We start from the raw sequence: 18,820 nt of genomic DNA, 5'->3' as shown, positions 1-18,820 counted from the left end.
ATATAAGATAACATAAGATTAATGATAATTTGCAACATCACCAAAACCATTACTTAAGTTGAATGACATAGTTTCTTATTCAATATTTTTTAAAGAGAGGAGCTAGTGTGTCTGTCGTCTAGCTTTCCAGGAAGTCTGACTCCCAGGCGTCCCAGCACGTTGGCGGCAGTCCTCCCCTCGGACGCCGGACGCTGGCCGGGCGACCTCCGTGGAGGTGCTGCCGGCGGAGCGCGGCTCACCGCAGACCCGAGCGTGCACGGCCGTGGGCGGCTGGGGAACTCGTTCAGGAAGGGCGCGCTGCAGGCACCGTTAGCGAGCGTCGGGAGCTGAGACGAAGCACGCTCTTTGAGGAAGGCCGAGTTACTGAACAATTTAATTAACTGCAACTTCCCAGCACACACAAACTCCCAAAATGCCAGGTGCATGAGGATTTCCTTGACTTCACAAGTGACTCTTTTTTTCTCTTTGCCATAGCATTTTTTAATTTCCTAGGGGTGTTAACAAGAGACTTTTAAGATGAAAAAATGTAGAAGGGCATGACATTATCCCAAATGCCATGGTGCGCGTGTACAGAGACACGCACACGGTGCTGGGCTTGACGCCCCGCCACCTCCCCCCTCCCCACCTCCGCTCCCAGCACCGGCGCCCCCCGCTCTGCACCCCCCCACCCCCTCGCTGAGGGCCAGCGCGGCCTGGAGCCCCTACCCTGCGAGATGCCTGCCGAGCCACCAGGGTGTCGTCCCCTGTAATTTTGGTGCCCTGACAAGAACTCACTTGCTCTGTTAAATGTTTTGTAAGTTGTTTCACTAAAGAAACAAAAACTCTTAAAACATCCCTTTTAGCCTCGACGATTGCTGTCTGGGCGACGCGCAGGGTGTATCTCATAAACTCTCTGCTTACAGCAAACACCGACGGCCCAGTGTGCCCTCTGAGGGAGGGAAGGCGGCGGCCGTGTTCGCGGAGCGCGTGCTGGTCCGCGAGGCGAGGTCCCGTGCGCGGGGACGTGCCGAACGCCGTCCTCCGCTGTCCCCGCTCCGCGCGCCGCAGCCGCTGGGCGGGCCATCGGGGGTCCCTCCTCTCAGGCTCGTCCCGCTGCACCCGCGGGCCAGTGCCGCGCACGTGGCGCCGCGGGCACCGCTGTTTTGCTTCCCGGACGGTGAAAGTCGATGTGAGGAGAAAACAAGACAAGACTCCTGACCTGACCTGTGAAGGTCACGGTTACCCTCATGGACGTGAAGGCAGTGATTACAGCACCGAATGTTTCTGAACGTGCTCACCCCCCCCCCGCCCCCGCCCTCATTTCATGATTTCATTAAGTCGCTCGAGTGCCTACTACGTGCAGCTGGGGAGCAGCCACCAGTGAGTCACCTGCCTCCCCGCTGGGTCCCTGTGTCGTCCCCCCCCACCCCCCCCGCCCCGCCCCGCCCCGCCCCGCCCCGCCCTGCACTTCGGGCTGGGTGGGCGGAGCCAGACAAGGAGTGGGGGAGGGGAAAGTGCGGAGAAGCTTTTTCACGAGGCTTCGCCCACTGTTTCATTCGTATGAACTTTAATAGGTTAACATTTGCGCTTTCTAAGGATATGATGTTTCTTAATTTATCTGTCACCGCTTATAAATAACAAAATAATAAAGGGAGAACTTCATTTCTGCAGCATACGACAGTGAAACATTAATTATGTAAAACGCTCCTTGGCGGCGTGGAAATTGCTCCACATCCCAGTGAGCAGACAGATGAGGCAGGGAAACAATTTGCTGCTGCTTAAAATATCACTGTACTCATCAACCCGGCATTACGAGCTAAACCGGTATTAATAAATTGAAATTACAGGTCGTTATTTGCCATAGTTAAGCCTATATTGGTTCAGTTCAAATTTTGCAAAAGTATATTCTTTCCGGGGCGAGAGAAGAGCGTCCTGCGATGCGCTCCCGGCCCCGGGCGGGAGAACCGGGCCCGGCAGGTCTGGGGGGCGTGGCGTGTCCTCCCGCCCCGCCCCTGGCGCGGAGAGTGCCCTTGGCGCAGCGTTCTCCAGGGGCCAGGGCCGTGCGCGGGAGGGAGCCCCGCCCCCGGGAGAGCGAGCCCGCCTGCGTCTGACGCCGAGCTCTGCCACCCCCCGGCCGGCGTGCCAGGTGTGTGACCACTGGCACCTTCACTCCGCCGTCCGCGAAACGAGGCCGAGGCGTGGGGGTTGTTAGTGAATTCGCACACGTGCAATGCGCGGGCAGTGCCAGGAACGCAGTAACTGCTGTGCGGGCGTTGATGCGTGGTGACTTCCGTGGCGGCCGCCGCCGCCGCCGCCGCTCCTTGTCCTTGTTGTTCTGTTGTTCACACCACTTTTGTTGTTATTAAAACAACGGCATTAAATCCAGTCGCTCCCGGCAGTCACCGACAACTCCGCTGGTGGTTTCGTCTGGCGGCTGCCGCTGCCGGCGTGCCTGGAGGTTACCCCAGGCCAGAGACGGGGGAGGAGCGCTCCCCCGTGTTTCTGAGTCACTCGCCGCCTGAACGTGGTGCCTGCGGAGCTGCGGACCCCGGGTGATCTCGGAGGGACCGGCAGCGCCGTGCCGGTGTCCCGTGGTCAGTGCAGAGCTGAGGTCAGGAGTGGAATGCCACACTTGCACAGCTGCCCGGCGTACAAGGAGGGCACGTGCTGACTCACTCCGGGAGGAGTTGGGGTCCCCCCCACCCCACTGCCCACACGCGGGGTCGCCCTCCCGCTGCGGCCTGGCCTCCATCGGAAGTTGCCACCAGGAGCGGCCTCGTGGGAAGGCTCTGCGCTCCCAGCAGCCGTTGAAGTCCCTGCCCCACGCCGGCCCGGGCCCCCAGCAACAGCCCGCCCAGAACCCCCCGTAGAATTTGGCACCAGGAAGCACTCTGCCTCCTTTACGAGCCGCTCTCTCCCCTGGGGAGGCACAGGCGTTCTTTTTAGATTGGCTCTGGGGGTGTGATGTGCGCACCTCGCGTGCTCACCCCGGGGGCGCGACCCAGGCGCGCTGGGTGCTCGCAGAGGTGGCCGTGCGACTCTCGGTGCGGTTCTAGAGTGCCCCCTGCACCCCCGGCAACCTCACGCTAACCAGCCGTCAGCACCCACCCCCCCAGGCACTTCCCTGCCCCCCAGCACCAGGCGACCATCCACCCACTTCCCACTGTCACGGGCGCGCCCCCGCTGACGTGTCGGCTCCTGGGGGCCCGCATGTGCGGCCCCCGGTGACTGTGTTCAGGGTTCGTCAGCACTGCGAGCCCTTTACGGCAGAGTGACAGCCCCTCGTGTGCGTGTGCAGAGCACGCCTGCCGTGTCCGCCCGGCTCCTGTCCGCTCGTCCGCTGTTACGGGCAGCACTGCGACGGACGCTCACGCACAGTGTGCGGCGGACGCGTCTCCAGTTCTCTCGGGCACGTGTCCGGAGCTCAGACTGCCGGGCTGTCCCGGCACTGAGTGTGAGACGCTGTTCTTTCCCCCGATGGGTTGCTTTGACACCCTTGTCAGACACCAGCTGACCGTGAACGTAAGGGTTCATACCCGGACCCTCAGCCTTGGTCCATGGATTTCCATCTTCATGCCAGTCCCACGCTGTCTTAACTGCTGTGGCTTCTTCCTTTTAACCCAGAAGCCTTTTGTCACTTTTCCTTGCCTCATTTATCCGCCGGGGCCTCCAGCACAGCGTCCAGCAGAAGTGGCAGGATCAGACAGCATTGTCGTCCTCTTGCTCGTCTTCGGGGCAAAGCGTTCGGCGTTTCCTTCCTGCTTCCCTCCCTCCTTCCTTCCCTCCCTCCTTCCTTCCTTCCCCCCTACCTTCCTTCCCCCTCCCTCCCTCCCTCCCTCCCTCCCTCCCTTCCTTCCTTCCCCCCCCCTCCTTTCCTTCCCTCCCTCCCTCCCTCCCTCCCTTCCTTCCTTCCTTCCTTCCCTCCCTCCCTCCCTCCCTTCCTTCCTTCCCCCCTCCCTCCCTCCCTTCCTTCCTTCCCTCCTTCCTTCCCCCTCCCTCCCTCCCTCCCTTCCTTCCTTCCTTCCTCCTTCCCTCCTTCCTCTCCTTCCCTCCTTCCTTCCCCCCTCCCTCCTTCCTTCCCCCCCTCCCTCCCTCCCTTCCTTCCTTCCCTCCCTCCCTCCCTCCCTCCCTCCTTCCTTCCTTCCTTCCCTCCCTCCCTTCCTTCCTTCCCCCCTCCCTCCCTCCCTTCCTTCCCCCCTCCCTCCCTTCCTTCCTTCCCTCCCTCCCTCCCTTCCTTCCTTCCCCCCTCCCTCCCTTCCTTCCTTCCTTCCTTCCCTCCTTCCTTCCCCCCTCCCTCCCTCCCTTCCCTCCTTCCTCTCCCTTCCTTCCTTCCTTCCTTCCCTCCTTCCTTCCCCCTCCCTTCCTTCCTTCCTTCCCTCCCTCCTTCCTTCCCTCCTTCTTTCCCTCCCTCCTTCCTCCCTCCCTCCCTCCCTTCCGTATGACATTAGCCATGCTTTTCCACGGATGCCCTTTATCGGGCTGAGCAGGTTCCCTCCTGCCCTCGTGTGTTAAGGCGTTCCTCACGAAAGGGGGGTGGATTCCGTCCGGTGTGTTTTCGGTGTCTGCTGAGACGACCCCGCAGTTAGGGCGTCCTCCTTCCTGTCGAGGTGGTGCCTCACAGTCATCGGTTTCGGGGGTGTGGAGCCATCCTTGCTTTCGTGGGCTGAGTCCCACTCGGTCACGGTGTGTAATCCTGTTTATATGCTGTCAGACTTTGCTGGCGTTTCTGTTGAGGGTTTTTGTGTCTCTGTCCGGAAGGGATGTCGTTCTGTAATTTCCTCGTCGTCTCTGATTTTGGTGTCAGGGTAACACCGGCCTCTTAGAACGACTTGGGAGGTGTTTCCCCCACCGTTTTTGGGGAAAGTTGGTGAAAGATTGGTTTTAATTCTTTAGCTGTTTGGTGGAATTCACCTATGAAACAATCTGTCCTAGGTTTCTTTCTTTTTAATGGGAAATTTTAATCACTTTTTACAAATCCGTTCAGATTTTGCATGCCCTCTTGAGTCCCTTTTTGTGCTGTGTGTCTGTCCAGGCGTCTGTCCGCGTCCAGCCGGGCCGTCTGAATGACTGGCACACGTTTGACGTGGTATTTACTCCCTTACGGTCCGGGGGGCGTGAGCAGTGTTGCCACTTCCATCCCTGGTTCGGTAACTCACGCCTGCTGTCTGAGTCCCTCGGGCAGTTTAGTTAAAGGGGTGTCAACTTCTGGTCTTTCCAAACGCTACTTTTGGTTTCATTTATATTCCCTATTGTTTATTTATACTCTATTTCATCAATTTCCTCTGTAATGTATTATTTCTCCTGCTTGCTTTTGACTCAGTTAGCCTTTCCATCCTCTGTCGTAAAGTGGGAGGAGAGTTCACTGATTTGAGGTGGTTCTTCTGTTTTAAAGCAGGCATTTAGAGCTACGAATTTCCCTCCGAATGTTGCTTTAGCTGCGTCTGATAAGCTGTGGTATAGCGTGTCTTCGTTTCTAATCATCTCGTCAGCAAGTACATTAGAAATTATTTTTTAATTTCCCCTTTGTTTTTTTCCTCGACCCATCTGTTATTTAGGAGTATGTTTTTTAATTGCCACATACTTGTTACTGATTTCTAACCTCGTTTTGCCGTGGTCGGGGAGCAGACCTTGTGTGATGTCACTCCCTTTAAGCCCGCCACCTGGGAGCTGCGCCCCGTGTGCCGAGGAGGAGGCAGGTTCCGCTCCCGGCGGCAGAGCGTTCTGGAAAGGTCCGTGGGCTTCGTGGGTCCCCAGTGTCGCCCGGCCGCGTGGCGGGTGACGCGCTCTCCCTTTCTTCCAGCGGACGAGCTGATCAGCCCCAAGGACCTGGACCCCGTCCGGCGGCACGTCCCGCTGCAGGACCGGCGCAACGTGAGCATGCGGTTCTCCAACCAGGTAGGGCGTCCCCGCCGGGGCCCTCGCCCGCAGGCCCCCGCGGCCCGTTCGAGGAGGAGCTTTTATCCGGGACGGGGTTTCCGTGGCTCCTGCTGAGGGCGAGCCCTCTCTCGTCCGGCTCGTCGAGATTTGTGTGTGCGCCAGCCACACGTCACGGTTTAAAAAGTGCCGCGGTGGGGGCTCCCTCCCTGTGAGTGGGGAGTGTGGGCCCACCGCGTCCGACAGACAGGGCGTCTGCGGGTGGGCGTGGTCCCCCTGGCGGTCACGGTCAAGGTGCCAGGGGTGCGTGAGGAGCTGCGGTGTGTGGGGCGTGGAGGGCGGATGAGTCGGGCTGTTACTGGAGGGAGCGGGCCCGTGAGCGGCCCTGCGCTCACTGTCCCTCCAGGGCGGAGTCTCCCTGACAGGACGGGGCGGGGGGGGATGGGGGGTGGACGGCGGGGGGAGGGTGACATGTTAGGGGAGGAACAGTGCGCATTTTACCACACACTCAGTCCTACGACTCAGACTGCGTGGGTCAGCAGGATGCGTGTTGGCAGGATCGGCGAGACCGATGTCCTCCTGAGAACAACCCTCACTGCTCCACGGCCGCAGCCAGGAATCCCGCTGACGGGGGACACGCCACGGGCGGGGAAACCGCCCGAGGAGGGAGGGAGGGAGGGGGCCCGAGTGTGGGCCGGGGCTGCCGGCCGGGGACGCGGCTCCCCGGGACCAGCAGGCGTCGGCACTCGCAGAAGACGGGCTCCCGAAATTTAAACGCTCCTTGTATATAAGAAAGCGCTTATGTGCAGACGCCGCACACACAGAAACGCTCGCTCTGACGAGAGGAAGGGAGAGCCCCGCAGACCCATCGGGCCCTCCCGTCACGCCCCCCCGATGGTCTGCCGCAAAACGTAACGGCTCCGAGCGCTCCAGAGGCCAGAAGCTATTTGGGAGACTCTTAAGTAACGTTCAGATAAACCTCGACGTTTAAACGAATGTTAAGGTTTTCTCAGGAATACGATCCCCCGTGTTAGCACACGACGGAGTTTCCATTGGGCCTGAGCCGGCACCTGTGTCCGTGCAGGGCCGTGTCCTCGCCGGGGCGGGGGTCCCGCCGACGCGGGGAAGGGGTCTTCGGGGAGGGGGAGCCAGCACCGCATTGTCGGCGGGTGTGGCGGTGGAGAGGTTCGACTTTGAGGCAGTGGTTCCCGAAGGCTGCCCGCCCGGTCGTCAGAGGAAGAGCCCGGCAGAGGCAGAAATGTGTCAGAGCAGCTCGCCCGCCGGCAGCCTGGGCGAGGTCTGCAGGCGTTTCTGCGGCCGGCCCACCCGCCCGGGGCGTCCTGTCGCCGGGTCGGGTCTGGGAGTGTAGTCCTCAGGTGTGGCTGCCGTGGGCCAGGCCCCCGGTGACCTCGGAGCGGTCGTGGCGGAGGGTGTGACCGGAAGCCGGAGTGCAGGGAGTCAGAGCGCCCGCTGGGGGGGGACCAGCTGCTCACACAGCGAGCCCACGGGGCCCCGGGCCCTCCCAGTGTGGCTCATCCCTCGGGGAGCGCTCCTGCAGCCGGGGGCTCGTCCCTGGGCCCCCCATCCTCGTTTCTCAGCTCCGCACCGTCTCCAGGGTCGGTCAGTCGCAGTGACTTAGAGGAACTTTGCGCGAGGCCCAGTGTTATTTGGCTCGCTTCATTCTGATGCCCTCCAGTAGTTGAACCAAGTCGAGACAATTCCTACTTAAAGGATTAAAAAAACTTCACTCGCTTGGCAAGGAAAGAATTTGTATGGGACCAAGGAGCCTAATTTATCCGCAAGCGTGGGGGTGAACCGAGCGCTGAGCAGATCTTACGGCTGTCAGAGTGGGACCGAGTGAGACAGCCCAGGCATCGGGAATGCGTCCGGAGGCCCGGCCTCCGCCGCCGCAGCCGCGCGGCGGCTCTCTCTTCCCAGGAGACGGCGGTCAGTCTGCGGGGAAGCGAGGTTCCTGTCGGAGCTGGAGACCGGGAATTAAATACCGTGATCAACAACACCCAGAGCGGAGGAAAGCTAAGTGGGAAGTTGAAAAGAACGAGCTCAGACACATTCAGTAGCATCGTTCCAATGCACGCACCGAACTCCCTGAAATGGAAAGTCCCGGCAGCAGGCCTGAGAGAGAGCGGAGCCCTCTGCCTGCCCGACCAAGACTTCTCACGGTCGGGGCCGGGGTTCAGGGTCGGGGCCGGGGTTCACGGGCAGGGCCGGGCTCACAGGGCTCCGCGGGGCCCTTCTGCCGCCTTCCGGTTTGCGCTGGGTCTCCAGCTGCTGCGCCCGGCGAACTGTTCTCGTCCCATATCCGCCTCGGTTCTTCGAGACGGGGACCGGTGTCACGTTCCCTGCCGAGAGGGAGTGTTGGCGACCACCCAGTGTCCGTGGAAACGCACACGCGTCCCCGAGATGAGTGACGACATAGCCTGTAAGACGGCCCTGCAGCCGTTAGAAAGTGAGGTGAAGTCATCCGGGGAACACTTTTATGTGATGATACGCACGTGTGTGGAAACTTGCCCGTCGCCCGTCTGTCCTGGCGGACTCCAGGAGAGTCTCCTCAAGGAGGGACACGGGGCCACCGTCACCCTGCGACGTCAGGGTCTGTCAGGAGCCGTGTGGGTGAGCGTGCCTCCCCCAGTGGCCAAGTGAATCGGCACACGCGTGTGCGTGCAGCGGAGGGCACGCGCACCCCACGGGGCTCGAGGAGCGTGTGTGCCTGTGGATGCACGTGTGTGTGTGTGCGTGTGTGCGTGTGCTTTGTGATCCTGAAAGCAGAAACTGTTACTAGGGGAAGCGCCATTCAGAAACGTAGGGCATCATTAACGCGCGGGCGTTTTCGGGAGGCTCCGTGGGTGCAGACAGCTGTGTTCGCGCGGTGAGGCTCAGGGGGGTGAAGAGGAGAGACGCCCCGGACCCCGTCCGAGGCGGGGGCTGTTGGGGTGGGGCTGCCCCTGCGGCGGGTTCCGTGCGCGACACACGGGGGAGGCCCAGCGGCCTGCGCCCAGCGAGCACAGCCGGGACGGCGTGGTCGCCAGGGCAGCCCCTCCTCTCCTGCGGGGGCCGCGTGCCAGACCGAGGCTCCTCTGAGGCCTGAGGTGACAGATGGCAACTGGTCGCAAGGAAGGGAGTAGACTTCGATGCAGTTAAGGCGTCAGATGAGTAATTGGAAGTCACAATCATTTTTTAACAGAGAATGGGAAAATCGGGTTTTTATTTTTAGCTCCTTCCTCTTCCCTCCCGAGTGAAATGATGGAGGTGGGCCCCCAGTCCCCGAACCGCTCTTGCGCGTCATCCAGAAGAGCAGGCCGGCCGCGCCGGCCGCGGCGTGATGCGTGCCCCCCGCCCCCCGGGGTCCGTGACTCTGCCCGCACCCTCAGGTGGTCGGTGGGCAGCGGGGAGCAGGGAGCGGAGGTCCTGTCCTCGTAGTGAGCCGCTCGCGGACGGCAAACGTTGTCCCTGGCCCCGCGGCCACCGCCGAGGACGGGGCCTCCTGAAACCGCCCCCTCCCCGCCCCCTCTGCGTTGCAGGGCCCGCTGGACAACGACCTGGTCGTCCACGTCGCACTCGTAGCAGAAAGCCAGCGGTACGCAGTCCGGGGGTCCCAGGCAGGCCGGCCGCTCTGTGCTCTGGGTGCTGAGTGTGGTGGCCGAGACTCGGCTCATGGGCCCCTGGGCAGGGCGTGGGGACGTCACGCGTGTCGCTGCGAGTGCCGGGGCAGCACCCTTCCCGTGTTTCCCAGCGGCCTTGCCGCAGTGGTGTCTGTGTGAGAGACCGTGCCCCGTGCCCTGAGTCCCCGTGCAGGGGCGCAGTGCTGGGACCTGAGTCCGGGGGGTGGGGATTCCCTGCCTGTCCTGTCGCCGGTCCCCAGAGCACCCCCCTCCATGCCCTGTTCTCAAAGAGCCCCAAGGGCCTCTGGCCCCCCGCGCAGGTCGCTGTAATCCCGGGTTCCGAGTCGGCGCGGCTCCTTCCTGCCCTCCACCGTCTCCAAGCCGGGCGGGGGGCGCCATCTCAGAGGGTCCCCCCAACCCCCCCCGTCCGTCTCCGCCCCGCAGCCTGCAGGTCTTCCTCAACACCTACGGCATCCAGACGCAGACGCCGCAGCAGGTGGAGCCCATCCAGATATGGGCGCAGCAGGAGCTGGTGAAGGTCGGTGGTCTCTCCTTCCTGCCTGCTCCGGGGGGTGGAGGGGGGCTGGGGCTGGGGCTCTGCGGTTAGGCTTGGGGCCCGGTCAGGCCATGCGGGGAGCGCAGCCTCCCACCCTAAGGCGGGGCCGTTCCTCCGCAAGTCTCCCCGAGTGAGGTGGCCGGAATATTTTGTAAAACTCACATAATCAGAAAAATCATAAAGCACTTCAGCTTCAGTAGGAAGTACTTCAAGGTGGTTTTCTAGTTTGAGATGTGGGCCCCATTTTAAAAAAACTGTGATTAGCCAGATTTTCCGTCACACAGAAAGCACTGGTCTCTTCATGCTCTTTCACAAGTCAGACACGGTCAGATAAGGATGCATGTCACACGCATGACACATGTACAGCAGCCTTGCTCCCAGACCTCCCCAGGCCCAGAACCTGAGGCGACGCCATCGGCTGGCGTGTGTGCCCGCGAGTCCACTGAGCAGGGTCCCCCGGCCTCTCTCCGGACGCGAAGAGGATGCAGGCGGCAGGGCGGCCGTCGGGGCGTGCGGGGCGGGGGTGTGGCAAAAGGGGGAAATCTCGGCTTCCTGCTGGGCTCTGATCCGCGCATTTGTGTCTTGCAGGCGTATTTCCACCTGGGTGTCAACGAGAAGCTGGGGCTCACGGGGCGGCCGGACCGGCCCATCGGCTGCCTGGGCACGTCCAAGGTGCCCGCGGGCGCCCCCTGGGGGCGGGGGAGGGGGGTCGCAGGTCCACAGGCTGCAGGGCCCCTGCTGGGCTCCTCCTCTGAACCATCACTTCTTACAAGGGCACGGTGTCGTGTGTTCCGTGTGAGGGCACACAAGCCCCCGGGAATGAACACGCACCCACTCGCTCTGTGGCTCCTGCGCGTCCCGAGATGCCCGGTCACAGTGTCCTTTACTTGTGAGCCCACCGGTTCCGTCAGGGAACTTCCGCATGTCTTCCCATCGTGTGTTTGTTGACGAGATAGGTTGTTTCATTTGCGCGGTCAGAGTCGGACATCAGGTGTAACTTTTACTGGGGCTTCTGCGGCCGCGCCTCCGGCCGGTCTGGTGTTGACGGCGGCTGTCTCCCCGCACACAGATCTACCGCATCCTCGGGAAGACGGTGGTCTGCTACCCAATCATCTTCGACCTCAGCGACTTCTACATGTCCCAGGACGTCCTGCTGCTCATAGATGACATCAAGGTAGCTCCGAACGCCTGATCGAATGGGGCGACTTTGTTCCGCCGAGTTCCGTCGGACGTTCTGACGTCGGGTGCTCCCGGGTCCCGGACACCGGGTGCCGCCGTGTGGAACGTGCTGGTGGAGCGGCGGCCACAGGGCCTCGGGGCAGGGGGAGGTCCCCCACGGTCTCAGACGGTGGGTGGCGTCTGCCTTACGCAAAGCCGTGTGGCTGCGCCTGTTGTCCCTCCGGCATCGGTCTGAAAAGGTGGGTGGGAACTGGGGAACTGGTCTGAGACCATTTTCCCGTGGCACTGAGGGACGACCTCTTCGCGAACAGCGGCGCAGTCAGCAAAGCCGCTGTGCTGACAAAGGATGCCCAGGAGAACCGCGATGAACTCAGGATGCCCGCTAGCGAGATCTCCCCCGCCCCCCTCCCTGCCTGTCCCCCAACCCCTGCAGAGAAGCTTCAGGGACCGGCGTGCGGCGCCCAGAGCCGGACTGCGCTCCTGCAGTCTCAGACCCACTGTCCACCTGTCGTGCGATCCCCCCTAGCTTCTCGGTGTCCCTGTGCCCTCAGCGTTGTGACGTGTGACTGAGGGGTGGGACAGCCCTCGTCAGGGCTGAAGGAGCGAATGGCCGTGCAGGCGCTCAGCATAGAGCCCGGCCCGCGGGGAGGCACAGCGCGCGCCTCTGATGGGACCATGGCGATGAGGACGATGATGATGACGATGGTGATGATGATGGTGGTGATGATGGTGGTGATGATGACGGTGATGATGACGGTGGTGATGATGGTGGTGATGATGGTGATGATGACGACGGTGATGATGACGGTGGTGATGATGATGGTGGTGATGATGGTGGTGATGACGGTGGTGATGACGATGGTGGTGATGATGATGGTGGTGATGACGGTGATGATGACGACGGTGGTGATGACGGTGGTGGAGATGATGATGGTGGTGATGATGACAGTGATGATGACGGTGGTGATGATGGTGGTGATGATGGTGATGATGACGGTGATGATGACGGTGGTGATGACGGTGGTGATGACGACGGTGGAGATGATGACAGTGGTGATGACGACGGTGGTGATGATGACAGTGGCAGTGATGACAGTGGTGATGATGGTGGTGATGATGGTGGTGATGACGGTGGTGATGACGATGATGGTGGAGATGATGATGGTGGCGATGATGATGGTGGTGATGATGACGGTGGTGATGACGGTGGTGATGATGACGGTGATGATGATGGTGGTGATGATGGTGGTGATGACAATGGTGGTGATGATGGTGGTGATGATGACGGTGATGATGGTGGTGATGGTGGTGATGACGGTGGTGATGACGACGGTGGAGATGATGATGGTGGTGATGACGGTGGCGATGACGACGGTGGAGATGATGGTGGTGATGATGATGGTGGTGATGATGACGGTGGTGATGACGGTGGTGATGACGACGGTGGAGATGATGATGGTGGTGATGACGGTGGCGATGACGACGGTGGAGATGATGGTGGTGATGATGACGGTGATGATGATGACGGTGGTGATGACGGTGGTGATGACGACGGTGGAGATGATGATGGTGGTGATGATGACGGTGGAGACCGAGTCCGAGGAGGAGCGCGCACATTTCCGACCCGTCCGGGCTCGGTCCTGCCCGTCCGCCTTCTGCACTTGAGTTCACGATGACGTGGCGGGGGGGGGACTGGTCTCTGGGTGACCGCCGGGTGGGCTCTTCCTCCCCGGGGCCCTTTCGACCTGGATTCATTAGGCCACACGCACAAAACGCCCCCCGAAGTCCTGGGGCTCTGACTGTTCTAAAGGACAAAGATCCCAGTCAACGTGGCTTCCAGCTGAGCGTGTGCACACGTGTGCTTGCACGCTTGCGCGTGCTGGGGCACTCCTGCCCCGGGGCGGTGTGCCCTCCAGGGCTGGGCGGCGGCCTGCCTCCCGTGCAAGGGCTGCGCTGGCTGCTCGCCGGTGGTGGTCACGCGTCCTGGCCAGCGCCGCCGCGGGGCCTTCGCCCACCAGCGCCCCCTTGCCCTGACAGAACGCGCTGCAGTTCATCAAGCAGTACTGGAAGATGCACGGCCGGCCGCTCTTCCTCGTGCTCATCCGGGAGGACAACATCAGGTCGGTCGGCGAACGGGGGAGGGGCCCATGTACCCCCATCCCATCAGCGCTGCAGGCGGGCGGGCGGAGGCAGGGCCCCCACCTTTCCCGTGTCCCCCTCGGGCTGGCAGAGCGCTTCGCAGAGTGGGGAGGGCTCCCGGCGTGAGGCGGTTGGTCCCTCCTGCGGTTGACACACGCGTGCCGTTTGTCTGTGTCTGCGTCCAGAGGCAGCCGGTTCAACCCCATACTGGACATGCTGGCGGCCTTCAAGAAAGGAGAAGTCGGAGGGGTCAAGGTGCACGTCGACCGCCTGCAGGTAGTCCTCTGAGCCACGCCGCTTCCCTCGTCGTCGGGACGCGTCACCCCGAGAGGGCGCAGCCGTGCTCCCCGCCGTGCGCCGGGTGTGCAGGCCTGCTCTCCGGGCAGTGGTCCGCGCCTGCCCCCCGGCGCCTGCCGCCCCCGTGCCATTCTCCCGGTCCTTCCCACCTGGTGCTTGAACGATTGCAGGATCCCCCAACCAGAATTTCAGGCTCGGAAGGCGCGGCCCCGGCCTCGCTCTCGCCTTTGAGGGAGCCGGGCCCGCGGTGCCGGCGTGGCCTGCTACACAGCAGCCCCTCAGCCACCTCCCTGCCCCCCAGCCTCTGTCCTCTCTGTGACGCAGTCAGTGACAGCGGCGCCCGTGTGCCTCTCTCGGCTCTCAGTCCAGCTCTTCCAGGTCTCCCGAGCCCGTGGCTGGGGCTCGGCCTCCCCTCCCAGCCGCGTCCCCCAGGACCCCCCCCACCCGTCACGCGCAGCCCCGCCCCCCCAGCCCCCTGGCTACTTCCCGCAGCTCCGACTGTCGTCGGGGCTGTCTCCTGCCCTGCCGTCCCTGTGTTCCGGGGTTGCCTTCTGCCTCAGTCCCACTTTAATTTCGTAACTCCGGGCAGTGTCCCCTCACTGGAGAGGCCTCCAGGAGTGGAATCAGCCTCCCCCGTGTGCTCCCTGGCGTGTGCTCAGGCCTTCGCGACAGCTCTCATTCCCGGTGTGGCCGGTTCCCGGCGTCCGCCTCTGTCTGTGGAGTGAAAGCTCCTCGGGCCGAGCTGACTCACGCCGCCCTTGCAGAGGGCTCGCTCGCTCGCTGCTAGGCCCCTGCAGGGAGCAGGCAAACGCTGGCTCCTCGATTCAGGGTGTACTCAGGGAGCCCCTCACTGGCCCCGGGGGTGTGGGGGGGAGACGCACCGGGTCCCCGTCCTCAGGGGGCTGGTTCCTGCGGGGGAGCCTACGGGAGAGCAGGCCCGGCGGGCGTGCAGAGTGAGTGTGTGCAGTGAGTGTGCGGAGTGTGTGGAGTGAGCGTGCAGAGTGTGTGCAGTGAGCGTGCGGAGTGAGCGTGTGAAGTGGGTGTGCAGAGTGAGTGTGCAGAGTGAGCGTGCGGAGTGAGCGTGTGAAGTGGGTGTGCGGAGTGAGTGCAGAGTGAGTGTGCAGAGTGAGCGTGCGGAGTGACTGTGTGAAGTGAGTGTGCGGAGTGAGCGTGCGCAGCGGTGGGCGGGGCCCGTCTGGGGGAGTGTCGGGGCGAAGGGCCAGCAGGACACAGCGGAGCGTCACGGAGCAGGAGGCGTGTTTGTGTGTCACGTTGCGGCTGACACGCCTGTAGTGGTAGTTATTGGATTGCCGTCACCAAGGCATCAGCGCCTATGGAATTAATTATGATGGCCTTTGTAAGACTAGTTCAGGGGCTCTGCAGCCAACTGAATTTTTTAATTAAGAGCTCTAGAGACTATTAATGGAACATCGTATTTGCCTATTAATTCCAATTAAACATTTATTTTATGGGCTAACAGTATCAATATTAAAATTAATTTTATGTTTTCAATATTAGTTATCAGCTACTAGAGAATTAATTAATTCCCGACTCCTCCCTGCCTCCCTGCCCGCGTCACAGTCCACTGGCCCCTCGGTGGTCCCCTGCTCTCGGGGTGCAGCCACCCACTCCCTTTGTCCCCACCCCCGCCCGGCACCACGGTCCTGCGACCCCGTCTCCCACCTGCCTGGACTTTCACGGTCGTCTCCTGCCTTCCTAGTGGCCCTGGGGCCCTTGCCCTGTCCCTGCTCTGCCTGGTCACGGGGCCTCGAGGTCACATCCCGTGTCGCGAGCCGCCCAGGACTTCCTCTCACACGGAGTGTCCCCCAGCGCCCAGTCCGCCCCCCACAGTCCAGGCGCTCGCCCCCCACCACCCGGGCCCGGCGACTGCACGCGAGCTTTCCCCCAAACCGTTCTAGTATTTCACGTTTTCTTTCCGTTTGGAAGTATTTTCTAACGTGTTCATGGGTAACGCACCTTATCTCAGCTTGAAAATAAGCACCCGTGTGAGGGCAGAGAGGGAGCCCCCCACCTCCTCCGACGGCCTTGTTTGCCACCGCCCCCCGCCCCCCCGCACGCGCGGTGGGGGCCACTCCCCAGCTCAGGGGTTTTGCCGTGCATGCGTGCGTGTGAAGCTGTCTGAGTGAGTTTGGAGCGCCCCCTGAGGAGTGGCGTGAGAGTCGTGCGTCCAGTAGGCCGGCTCCTTTCTGAAGGATCGCCGCGCTCACAGCGGAGCGCACACTAGGGCTACGGGTCTCAGAGCCGTGCGCGTCCCGTCCCGTTCCAGACGCTGATCTCCGGGGCCGTGGTGGAGCAGCTGGACTTCCTGCGCATCAGCGACACGGAAGAGTAAGTCCCCGCGGGCCGTCCCGCGGGCCGTCGCCGCGTCTCTCCGGGCGGCACCTGCGGTGCGGGCAATCTGGAACCTGCTCGTTCGGTTGGTTTCCAGGCTCCCCGAATTTAAGAGTTTCGAGGAACTGGAGCTCCCCAAACATTCGAAGGTCAAACGGCAAAGCAGCGCCTCCAGCGCTCCGGAGCTGGAGCGGCAGCCGGAGGTCACCGTGGCCGAGTGGAAGAACAGACCCACGCAGGACATCCTGCAGAAACTGCAGGTGAGGGCGGCGCTGGTGCGGGGGCCCGGGGCAGGCCGGGCTTCGGGGGGCGAGTCTTTGCGGGGGGCCTGTGGTAGAGGCCTTCGTGCACGGGGGGGGGGTGCGGGGAGGGGCTCCGGGCTGGGGCACAGGTGCTCCGGGAGGTGGGTGCATTGGGCTTGGCCGGGGGTGGAGGTGTCGCTCGGGCCCCTGCGGAATTAGGTCAGTGGCGTTGCCTGCGGGACCCCGGGCTCCTCCCCAGCGCCCTTGCCCCCTCCGACAGCCAGCCTCCCCCCGGCACCAGCACTCAGGGCTGATGCTTGCTGTCCTCTGGGTCTCGGAAGGAAGCAGACCTGTGACCACGTCCATTTGAATATGGTGTCAGCTGCCTACACACTGCCGTCCCCGAGGGCATTTGCACATTAAGGAGAGGGGGGTAGAGAGCGGTGCTCCTCCACGGAGACAGAGTTCGGACGGGAGAGCCGCAGGTGCCACCAGGGCCCGCGGGCCTGCGAGAGTGTGGGCGTGGGGCTAGGTGGGTGTCCTGCTGGCCAGCGCCGGTCCTCGGAGCTCGAGCACGCCCCGCCTGCTCGCACCCACCTCCCTACCACAGCCCGACAGCGGCGGGTTCTCCCGCTGACGAGTTAGCCGGCGGGACGAGTCTTCATGCTCGCAGAGAACTGCTTTTGCACCCGTTGCTTACCCCGCCTCCTGAACAGCCTGGTCACTGCCTCCTGCTGCCCAGGGAGCCAGCCTGTCTGCAGTCTGTCTCCCGGACGACCGCGACAGACAGAGACAGCCGTACAGTGTCCGCTCACGCCCGGGGGTCCGCCAGCGGCACCCCCCTTTCCTCCGTCCCACAGCCTGGTGTTTCCGCTCCGTGTCTCGGGGTTTCCCGCTGCCCCCTCCCCCCCGACCCCATGGTGACCTCTGCGCCCGTGGCCCCGCGGTCAGCCCTGCGGTCTGCGCTTTCAGGACTGCAGCTGTGTGGCCGGCCAGATCGTCCTGCTGGGCCTGCTGCTCCGGAGAGAGGGCCCCGACTTCATCACCAAGGACGGTAAGCGCCCCTGCCTGAGGACTTTCCAGAACAGCGGGGCCGCCCTGTTGTCCAGCGTGCACCGCATGTCCGTGATGAGCATGCCCCGGGCGTTATTAGTTACTCTCTTCTCCTTCGGGTCCTTCGTGAGAGCGGCCACCTGGCTTGGTGACGCCCAGGCCTCTCTCTGGTGGTCTGGGGGCGGGGGGCTGGAGCCCGGACTCTGCCTGGGACGCTCAACCTCTCGTGGCTCCGTGGCCGTCTGCAGACCGCCTCTGTCCCCACTCCCTGTCCTGGGTGTGTCCACGGACACAATGTGGAGCTGCTGCAGGCCTGGAGATGAGCAGCCTGCTGGTCTGCAGCAGCCCGGGAGGGGGTCTGGCACGTGGCAGAGCCGTGCGCTGCAGGCGGTTGGCAGACACGAGTCACTTCTCGTCACGTCCGCGTCCACGCCTGCATCCGTGACAAAGCCCCGTTGCCCCGGAGTCCACGTGTGTGTGTGTGTGTGTGTGTGTGCTGAGTTGGGCCTGGAAGGAATCACTGAGTTCTCCACCGGGGTCTGCCCCTGGCGTTTCCTAACGCAGAACAAGGCGGGGGGCACTCTGGGTGTTACTGCCTAGCTACGCAAAGTGTTTTGGCTCATCCGAGAGCCCCCCGTCCAGAGGGCCGTGCTGATTTGGTTAGGGTTGGAAACGGAGCCAGCCGCTTAAACGTTGGCGGGACTGCTGGGGTGCGCAGCTCTGGTGGTGGCCGGGCGTGAGGGCTCCTCAGGTGAGGTCTGCCTGGGCTTCACGTGACCGCAGCTGAGACACAGCCTTCTTGGGTGTTACAGAGGCAAAGGGAAGGGTCGTAGTTTTCCTGACTCGTTACAGGCAGAAGAACTTCAGCAGATTTCAAAGAGAATCGCTCATTTCTAGTTAGTCTCGAGACTGTAAGTGTAAGCAGAACCCTCGTTAGATTGAGGACGCTCATTGAGGCTTACACTTGAAAACAACTGGATTTCAAAAAAGGAAACACTTCATTGGGAACCTAGATTTCATTACATTTATTTCAGCAGTGCTTTACAACAAAACAATATTTATGTAAAATAGTTTGATGTGCAAATGGGGGGGAGGTCATTTTCTGGGCCGTTCTTGTGACCTGGGGAGGGATGCTTACCCCCACTCAGGCCCCGGAGGCGGCGTGGGTGCCGTGGATCTGCACAGCCTCCTGGCCCGTGGGACACCACAGGCGCGGGCAGCAGCTGCATGTAGGTTCACCCACACCGTCGTGAAGCTGTAAGAGGAAGTTCGGGGTGAAATGAAAACCTTGTTCTGTGCCCTGCCCCCTCTTCGGTGCCCTGTCCTGTGACGCGGTCCCTTCCTGGGGCACCGGCGCGAGGCCGGGCCCCCCTAGGCCGGGCCGTGTGCGGCGCCGTGGAGGCCGGGCGAGCAGCTAGAGGGAGAGTCGGGTCCGCTCAGAGTCTGCAGCCTCTGGCCAGCCGGCTCCGTCCTGCTTTTCCTTTCTGCTTTTATTTAATAAATTAAAATATATTACTGTTATTTGTTAG

At 62.3% G+C, this 18,820-nt stretch overlaps 1 protein-coding gene across 4 annotated transcripts in view; it reads left to right on the top strand.

The window, feature by feature from the left end:
* The window catches only part of PHKB (phosphorylase kinase regulatory subunit beta), an 80,916-nt gene that overhangs the window by 50,409 nt on the left and 11,687 nt on the right, over positions 1–18,820 (top strand). For all 4 annotated transcript variants that reach the window (XM_045818666.1, XM_045818663.1, XM_045818664.1 and 1 more), the window contains 10 exons: positions 5,780–5,874; positions 9,393–9,448; positions 9,918–10,011; positions 10,618–10,701; positions 11,099–11,203; positions 13,246–13,328; positions 13,533–13,623; positions 15,932–15,993; positions 16,094–16,256; positions 17,211–17,292. In XM_045818666.1, coding sequence (XP_045674622.1) covers positions 5,780–5,874; positions 9,393–9,448; positions 9,918–10,011; positions 10,618–10,701; positions 11,099–11,203; positions 13,246–13,328; positions 13,533–13,623; positions 15,932–15,993; positions 16,094–16,256; positions 17,211–17,292 — 915 coding nt within the window. The remainder of the gene's footprint in view (positions 1–5,779; positions 5,875–9,392; positions 9,449–9,917; positions 10,012–10,617; positions 10,702–11,098; positions 11,204–13,245; positions 13,329–13,532; positions 13,624–15,931; positions 15,994–16,093; positions 16,257–17,210; positions 17,293–18,820) is intronic.

This window comes from Phyllostomus hastatus, unplaced genomic scaffold (assembly GCF_019186645.2).
Source record: "Phyllostomus hastatus isolate PE091 unplaced genomic scaffold, TTU_PhHast_1.1 phas_scaffold_345, whole genome shotgun sequence".
Lineage (NCBI taxonomy): Eukaryota > Metazoa > Chordata > Mammalia > Chiroptera > Phyllostomidae > Phyllostomus > Phyllostomus hastatus.
Note: the sequence above shows the minus strand (reverse complement) of the source record. Positions and strands in the feature narration are given on the sequence as shown.